The sequence below is a fragment of the Brassica napus genome, chromosome C8 (genome assembly GCF_020379485.1).
Source record: "Brassica napus cultivar Da-Ae chromosome C8, Da-Ae, whole genome shotgun sequence".
NCBI lineage: Eukaryota > Viridiplantae > Streptophyta > Magnoliopsida > Brassicales > Brassicaceae > Brassica > Brassica napus.
In genome coordinates, this window is record NC_063451.1 from 24419376 (window position 1) to 24428700 (window position 9325).

Genomic DNA, 9325 nt, shown 5'->3' on the forward strand with positions numbered 1-9325 from the left:
ATCATCTCCACCAATCGAATTAACCTCGTGTGCATGAGTTTCACGTATCGGGTCTGTATCATCAGATTCAGGCGTTGGTATTTTATCAGGTGCAGACTGAGTCTATTGATCTTGAAAATCATCATCAAGGGACACAAGATAATTATTTTGTCGAGACGCAGGTACAACTAACAGAGGTGGCAAACTTTCATTTTCTTCAAAAGGAAATTCTGATTCAAAGAACACAACATCTCGAGAATAGAAAACCTTCTTGGTGTCGAGGTTAAGAACTCTCCATCCTTTCTTACCATTCGGATAGCCAAGAAACACACAGCGCACACTTCGTGATGCAAATTTATCTCCTTTGTGATTCTGGTTATGAGCAAAACAGAGACAGCCAAAAGTTCTCGGGTGATGAACTGGTGGAGGTCGATTGTGTAGTTTTTCAAACGGTGTCTTTCCATTCAGAACCAGAGTAGGTGTTCTATTAATCAGATATGCAGCTGTCAGGATGCAGTCTCCCCAATATTCCAAAGGAAGTGAAGCCTGAAATCGTATAGAGCGAGCCACATTCAAGATATGTCTGTGTTTTCGCTCTGCTCTGCCATTCTGTTGTGGAGTTCCCACACATGATGTCTCGTGTAGAATTTCTTTTGACCTGAAGTAACTCGACATACATGTGAATTCTGTCCCGTTATCGCTTCTCAAACTTTTAACTGTGGCTGTGAACTGAGTTTCGATCATGATGATGAATTCTTTTATGGTCTGTGCGACGTCCTGTTTTGTCGACAGAAGAAACAGCCATACACTACGTGTGTAATCATCTACCAAAGTCAAAAAATATCTTGCACCACTACGAGATTGAGTACGATACGGTCCCCATAAATCACAGTGAATTAATTCAAAAGCAGCTGAAGTTATATTAGAACTTCTAGGAAAGGGACAACGGGATTGTTTAGCGCGAACACAAATCTTACACGCTTTAATTTGCAAAGTTTTATCAGTAGGAAAATCTGAAATAGATAAAAAAATCCAAAACTCTAGGAGAGGGATGTCCCAAACGTTGATGCCAAACATCTCGAGAAACAGCTCCTGTCCGATGCACAGCTCCCACGAATTCCATCCCTCGAAGAAAGTAAAGTCCATTTTCCAACTCAGCCACTCCAATCAGCGTCCTGGTAATGCGGTCCTGAATCAAACACAACTTATCAGTAATCTGAAACACACTCTGTTGCTCCCGATTCAATTGAGAAACCGAGATCAAATGGCAATGTAACCCATCCACAAGTAACACATTCTGCAAACCCAACGCAGAACTAACAACCACTGTTCCTTGCTTTGAAGCAAAACCGAATCTTCCATCTGGAAGTTTCACAGGAACCACAGATATATCTTGGACGTTTGACAAGAAAGCAAGCGAGCATGTCATGTGGTTTGTCGCTCCAGAGTCAACAATCCAAGAGTTTTCAAGAGAAATACCTGTTAGAGAAGTGGAGGGACCCGTCTGCTTGCATTCATTCAGAAGATTCACCAGCATGTGCCAATGATCATCGCTGAGACCCGTCAATCCTGCTCGATCTGCTGCAACTATTATATTTGCTGTCTAAGGTGCGGTCACGAGCGTCTGGGCTGAATTCAGTCGTTGTGTTTCTGATCTCGTTTGAGTCATTCTAGTTCCGCGTCCACGCCCGGAACTCCCTCGTCCCTTAGGCTTGTCTGCCCACCACTCAGGGTACCCAAATGATTTAAAACAATTATCGGACGTGTGACCCTTTTTCCCACAACTAGAACAGTGCAGGTGAGCTCTTTCTTCTCGCGATGGATATGACCTAGCTCCACCCGAATTTGAGCTGGTCCTTACCGCATGAGCCATCGTCTCTGATGTGTCATTAAGGACCCTCGATGTGTGTTTTGAATCCTCATCTTGAAGCAGAGCGCTGTACGCTTCATCTAGTGAAGGCAAAGGTTCCCTAGACAACAAGTTCGACTTCACTGAACCATACAGCGATTCATCCAATCCTTTCAGGAACTCGTGGAGTTTATCTTCTTCACGCTCCTTCTCCAAATTAACTCCGACAAGACAAGAACAAGTCTTGGTCTGTCGAAACTCAGCCAGTGATGTCCATAATTTCATCAACTTCCCATAGTACTCTTCAATGGAAGATCCTTGTTGTCTACACATCGCAAGCTCAGCTTTGATTCTCTGAACTCGCTGTCCGTTCTTTACTGAGTAACGACGTCGTATGTGTTCCCAGTAATCACTTGTTATCTCAATGTGAGACAAGTTCGAACGCACTCCTTCTGTTATCGTCAGCTTGATCCAAGAGACCACCAACGCATTATTGGTCCACCAGTCCTCCAAATCATCTGAATCTTCGCTTGGCAGTGGTATCTTGCCATATACGAAGCCAAATTTCTTCCTAGCCTTGAGCGCCATTCTCAGATTTCCTGCCCACTCATTGTAGTTTGGTCCGTTGAGCAAAGGCTGAGAGATCACCGAGCCTTGATTATCATTAGACGAGAGGTCGTAAGGCGATATGGTACACCTCTGTGTTAGAATCCTTGATCTCTCACCAGACTGAGCTTTTGTCGTGGAGCCCAAGTCTGATTCTTCATTCCTTCCATCATTGCTTCCCTTCGTATTTCAGCAAGAGTTTGGTCGAGATTTAAAAAAAAACGCAGTATGATCGTATTACTGCTCTGATACCATGTCAAGAAAACTGTTTCTGTAAGGGTTTTCTTATTATGTTCTTAGGTCAATGACCTCTCATATATACATCGACACTTTCCTATATCGAGAGTATCATAATAATGACACATTGATACTCTTTACATATTTGTTTACAACTGAATATACTCCTAAAGGAATATATCCTTAACAAACCAGTTTGCATCGTTTCTTGTTCCTCCGTATACCCGTAGGCCTGGGCATAAAATCCGGAACCCGAAATCCGAACCGAACCCGAACCGAAAAACCCGACCCGTTATCCGACCCGAAACGTAAAAATACCCGAACGGGTCTTATAGGATGGTACAAAAGATATCCGAACCCGAAGTGTTATTAACCGAATCCGAACGGGTAACCCGAAAAATCCGAAATAATAGTCAATATAAATATTTTGAAATATATATAAGTATTCCAATTATTAAATTCAATATTTGTGGCAATATTATATATAATAATAAATATTAAAATTCTAATAAATGCTTTAAGTACACAATGAGTTATAAATAAATATTTTATAATTTGCTCATTGAAATAAAAAGTCTACTCTCTATAAGTCAATACATATTGTTTAGAAATGATGTTTGTTTTCATGCTTGATTTAACATTTTATTGTTATTTATCAATTTTATATGTGATAGATTAATTTTTATTTAATTTAGATGTTTTTCTTTATGTTTTACTTCAAAAAATTTGTTTTTTACTTTAGTTATATCCGAACCGAACCGATATAACCCGAATCCAAAAGATATATGATTACTTTATGGGTTTTATGATGCAATACAATTTTGAACCGAACCTGAAGTGTTATTATCCGAATCCGACCCGTATTAATAAAATTTTAGTATGGGACCTAGAAGCGTAAACCCGAAAATCCGAAAACCCGAAAAACCCGACCCGAATGCCAACGGGTACCCGAACGCCCATGCCTACTATACCCCAAACATCAAGACTTGTCCACATGCCAATGACCAGCTTATTACTTTATGTATAGACTCATATCTCTTTTTTTATAGCAAATATAAGATCTATCAAAGCAAAGCTCTGTAATCAAGAGAATCGGGAGAGGAAGAAGAGTAATGTCATGCAGCATGGGATCTTCATCGTCTTGTTTTAATGTGTTACTCATCATGAGCCTTTTGGTTCTGAGTTTGTCAGCTGATGCATACAAGAACTACACTGTGGGTGAGTCCAAAGGATGGTTCGATATCCAGGAGAGACCCTCTGTAAACTATCAGAAATGGGCTGATTCCAAATCCTTTTCTTTGGGTGATTTCCTCAGTAAGTTTACACCAAATTTTAGCTCTATTTTTTGAAGTAACCATAGTAATATAATAAAAACCAAGCATATTTTTAAGAAATAATGTTAAGAAAATGTAGTTTCTGACTTTTAGATATTGAAAAGTTCAATATTTTAGCAAAATGTGTAGTTTAAAACTTTTAATTGATCGTTTTGTTTTTGGTTTATGAAGTCTCGAATCATAAACGTCTTTGTTGTTCAAATGTAGTATTCAACACAGATAGCAACCATTCAGTGGTGCAGACATATGACTTCAAAACATACAAATCTTGTGATTACAACAATAATGAAGACAATAGTACAAGAGAGTGGTCAGCTGCAAAACCTTCAGCAACATCTCCACTTCCGGTCTCGGTAAAAGTTCCTCTTGTCAAAGAAGGTTCCAATTATTTCTTCTCAGGAAACTATGATGGTGAACAATGCAAATTTGGACAGCATTTCATGATAAATGTAACACATGGTCAAGGCCTACCTGCTTTATCATCACCAGATGAAGATGATGAGACGGCTCCTGGACCAGGCCAATCTTCTCAATCTGGTGATGATGAAGTTGCTCCTGATACCATAGTTCCAGCCAATTTTGACCATCCTAAAGATATTGAGAGTGATGATGGTGATAGTCTGGTTAAGGGTCGTAAAAATTCTTCTTCCATAGCAAAATATAATTTGTTATGTTTAGTTTTTATGGGGTTATTGGCATCATTATTTTAGTCAATTCTCCTTCGGTTCTGATGACTACAGGTTTTGTATGTGTAATATAAGCATGCTGTTTCTTGGAGTTATAAAAATAGTTACAAAATTATAAACATAGAATATGTGTTTCTGGAGGTGTAATACTAATTATCTACTGAATTTTTTTTAATCAGTTACAATGCACTGATTTAGTTCTTTATACGATTTTAAATTACCAATAATCTAATAAATTAAGTACAAGTTAGCTACTGACTTTTGTAATTATTTATCCTCATGACTTCAAATCTTAAAAAGTCAAGATAGAGTTGAGTAACTATAATATTTTATTGATTTGGATGCAATAACTCAAGAGGAAAATAGACCCAAAAATAATTCAAGAAGACAAGACATCCCCAGATATAATATTAAGTAGGAAGGTTGTAATATATGTTAAGCTTATAACTCTACTGAAAGTGCCGAGAAAAAAAAAAAAAAAAAATCTATTGAAAGTCGATCAAAACCACTTACTACCAGAGTAAATCTAATTTTTAATGCATGCAAGCAATTATGATGTGCGTTTTATGCCATTTTATTTCAAATGCATCACTTTAACATCCGTGATACCGTGTTATATTCATTTCTTCCTCGTCTCTTTCCCTCTATAACACTCTTCTCGTCCTTTGTCGTCTACCTTTATGCTTTAGAGTTTAAACTTTACTTTCCAGATTAATATTGCTTTATAAGCTTTCTTTGTCGTTTGTGATAATAATTGTTGTTATGCCTTTCAAACCACTAACCGTTTTAGTTGTTCGTTGTCTATTTAGTAGCCATTCAGTAATTTGACAGGTACATGCATGACATTCCTCACAAGTCACAAGAACATGATGCACGTGTTTGTTCAGCTGGAAACAACTATAAAACTCAAGAGAGTACAATAAATATAAGATGATAAGAAAGTAAGCTATTGCCTTGTCTGGCCATGGCACATGGGAGGAATACATAATTAACATAATTGTAATGATAGACCACACCCACTTTCCCCATAAGAAAAAAACAAATAAATAGAAAGATTAAATAAATATAATGTATATCCATCAGAGAAAAATAAAACCAAAAATAAGAAGAAATTTACAAAGGTAGCAGGTATAGTTTACAGAGGAACCAAAACACCCATGATTGCTGTTTTTTTTTACGATGTAGTGTCCCAAGTTGTTGATGGTGTTTTGGAACTCCACACTGTTCGTCCCTTCACCACTTCAGCTCCATCCTGGAGTCGAAGCAAATGCTGACATTCCACTTCACCAGCTGTCCCGAGGCTACCAACATCGCAACCCGAAACCGCGGTGAGAGACTGAAGCACACTGTCTCTCCCGCATTCCCTCCTATACTCCAGAGTCATGCTTTTCAGCTTATGCTTCTCCATCATCTCCACTGGAGCACTCTCGAGTATCCAACCAATGTACTTCACGTTGTTAACATGCTGGTTAACATCCAAGTCACTCCATCTCGGCTGCAAAAGTTAGATAATCACCAAACCCATCAGAATCTCACTTGCTGAAAGATAAAAACAAATATTTATACTTACGGTGAGACCAGAGCGAACATAGTCAGCAGTCTTCTCATCTAGTTTTGTTAACTTTCTGCTGTCCTCGGCAAGGATAGGGTCAGAGTTCACAAAGTAAGGCTCTATTTCCCCTCGAACCTCTTCAGGAAGCTTTGATAATCTCCTTGTCACTTTATTCATCATCACCCACACACTGTTTTGCAACACAGAGATGGTTATAACTCAATAATCAGATAATAGCTGGAGTAAACAAAAAGAAGCTAACCTTGATGCTCTTGTTAAAATTTCTCCAGTATTACAATCCCGAACAAGCCAATCACGACGCATACCATTCTTCCCAGACTTACTAACCCATGTATCTACTTCAACAACATCTCCCCTGGTGAAGCAGACATTTGAATAAGCAAATGATTCATGCATATTGTTTTAAGGTTAAGTGCTAAGAGGGCTTACCAAGTAGGATATTTATCAACGACAACCTGCATACGAGTAACGACCCATATCAAGTTCTTCTTAACCATCTCAGGGGTAGAACCAAACCCATCTCCCAGCAGTCCAGCAGACTTCACATGGTTGAGAGCCGTTTCCTGTCACGAGGACAAGAGTTAGATCATGCATATCACAGATTGGTTTTTTCGGGTATTGGATTTTTTGGTTTAAAAATTAAACTATGTTCGGGTATTATAAATTTCCGGGTAGGTTCGTAGGAACCTAGAAATATCTAAATAACCTATATTTATATGTTTAAAAATGTCCTTAAACAATGTATAAAATAGATAAAAACCAACATCCCGTGCGGGTCAACTGATTTTTTGGTTTAAAATAAAACTCTGTTCGGTATTAATATTATAAATTTCCGGACGGGGTTTGAGTCTGGGTAGGTTTGTAGGAACCTAGAAATATCTAAATAACCTATATCTATATGTTTGAAAATGTCACTAAACAATTTATAAAAAGATAAAAACCAACATGTCAAGCTCTAGTATCAATCGAGTGTGATTGTAATATACCTGTAAGTGGTTCATGACTGTTTCTATAGACGCAGAGCGATCAGCACCTATTTCATAAGACCTGATATCGAAGTTCTGACGGTACACAAGCCCATCCTGAACGATCCTCCCTAACCCGAACGGATCCATAATCATATCAGAACGCCTCGGTTTCGAGTCAAGCATCATCCACTGTTTCTCAGCAGCTAAGAAGACCGTTGTGATGGCGGCGAGAAGCATGCTCCAGTCAGGTAGCTGGTTGATGAACGTTCTGGGTGCGTGTTGTTGCGAGAGATCGTGGTTATTATCAGTCTTTACGATGTGTACTGAGCCTGGCAAGGAGACATTATTGCCGTTGATCTTGGATGGAGCTTGGGCGTTTGGTTTGACCTTTAACCTGCCGGAAGAGTTTGGTATGGGGTTGAGTCCAGAGAAGTTGGTGGAGGTGAGTTTGTTGGTTTTGCCATTAGGGTCGAGAGAGGAAGATGGGAGAGGGAAGAATGAGGATGTAGCAGAGGTGGCCACCATAACGAGGAGCTAAAGACACACTGACACCACAGAAAAAAAAAAAAAAAAAAACTAAATCAGTGAGTGAGGTAATACAAAGGCTACATCTTTAAGCAATTGGCAGGATGAATATGCTTAATAGTTAATTAATCAACTAAAGGAACAAAAGATATCTTGAACACACATACACAAAAAAACTAAACCAGTGAGTGATGTAATGCAAAGGCTACATCTTTAAGCAGTTAGCATGATGGATATGCTTACAAATTAAGTAAGCAACTACTAAAGGAACACTAAAAATCTCAAACACACACATTAAAAAGCCAACTCAATGAGTGATGTAATACAAAGGCTACATCTTTAAGCAATTAGCTAGAAATCTTAAACACACACACAATGACTCAATTTTAATGAGTAACAAAAAAATGTATATAGCGAAATTTCTTAGTTTAATCATGTTGAGACACTGAGCTTATCGGAGATTCAAGACAAGTTGCTAGAGGTTAAACGATACACACTATCCAAATCGTAGCTGCAGAAAACAGTTTTAAAGCATTCACAACATTTGTCAGCTCAAAATCACCATTTAATTCCCAAACACAGAAAAAAATCCAGATCTGAAGTCCAAAACATCGAAAGAACAGATGGTCGACGAGAGTAAAACCGATTGAATCAGATCGTCCGAAACCAAAAAAAATAAAGAACCAATTTTTATTAAAGAAAAGGGTAATTCAAATATCATTAATTCCATAAAGCATTGAACTTGAAAGCAATCTGACGAAACGAAACAAAGCGAGAGAGAGAGAGACCGTAGCACCTTCAGGTGTAGAATGAAGGGTAACGCCAATGTTCTACGGAGTCTCCAAACCCTAAAATTATCTCCTCCCTGTCTCTCACGATCTCCTTTCTCTCTATTTTCTCCTCTCAATTGTTTTGTTTTGTTTTGTTTTTGCGATTCTCAATATTTTTTGGAGAAAATATTTTAAAAAAAAATACAAAAGCGCGGAGAGAGAGAAACGTGGGTGAGAGAAATGTGGCTGAGATGGCTTTTCGTGTGTATATATATTATTTGAATTTTGCCTCCTTCCTTGTTCCTCCCTTATGTAGTTTCAAAACAACATTTCGTTTTGTCTACCTTTTTTTCTTGTTACAATATTGTTTACCTAATCAGGCATATTTATTCATTTCGGTGACTAAAAGGACTCTTCTTATAATTTGTAGCACGCAAGAGTTGATTGATTGCTTCCTTCCTTGGAATTGCCCATCCCATTGGATTTGAATTTTCTCGCATGTGAGAATTGCTAATCACATCTTCGTGGAGAAAGCGACACTTGTCAGATCTGTACGTTGTTTAGTAGAGAGATTTGTCAAGTTTGGCACCGAACGACGTTTGTCACACAATAATAATAAGAGTGGGGACTGCAACAACAAGGTACATGTGCATGCGCATGCATCTATCCCTTTCTTTCTTACTCTTGTGTATTATATAATATATTCTTTTGTTTGTGTATTGTATTTGCTAAAGCTGCAATACACAATTTAACATTACGTACGCAACTACGCATCGTTATGAGGTTTCTTATTTCGTT

At 38.2% G+C, this 9325-nt stretch overlaps 2 protein-coding genes across 3 annotated transcripts; one reads left to right on the forward strand and one right to left on the reverse strand.

The window, feature by feature from the left end:
* Positions 1-3644: 3644 nt before the first annotated feature.
* LOC125591665 (blue copper protein 1b-like) lies at positions 3645-4812 on the forward strand. Its single transcript, XM_048766252.1, has 2 exons — positions 3645-3985; positions 4213-4812. Exons 1-2 carry the CDS (start codon positions 3784-3786, stop codon positions 4713-4715), a joined length of 705 nt encoding a protein of 234 aa, XP_048622209.1. The 5' UTR covers positions 3645-3783; the 3' UTR covers positions 4716-4812.
* A 777-nt stretch (positions 4813-5589) lies between these two features.
* On the reverse strand, positions 5590-9002 carry LOC106383116 (palmitoyl-acyl carrier protein thioesterase, chloroplastic-like). 2 transcript variants are annotated; one of them, XM_013823238.3, is made up of 6 exons: positions 8554-9002; positions 7251-7777; positions 6694-6827; positions 6506-6619; positions 6262-6433; positions 5590-6186 (listed from the first exon to the last, which is right to left on the reverse strand). In XM_013823238.3, the coding sequence occupies exons 2-6, from the start codon at positions 7755-7757 to the stop codon at positions 5866-5868; spliced, it is 1248 nt and encodes a 415-aa protein (XP_013678692.1). In that variant the 5' UTR covers positions 7758-7777; positions 8554-9002; the 3' UTR covers positions 5590-5865. The 2 variants fall into 2 exon arrangements, with proteins under 2 accessions (XP_013678692.1, XP_013678693.1); XM_013823239.3 differs by having other exon boundaries at positions 8546-8880.
* Positions 9003-9325: the final 323 nt, after the last annotated feature.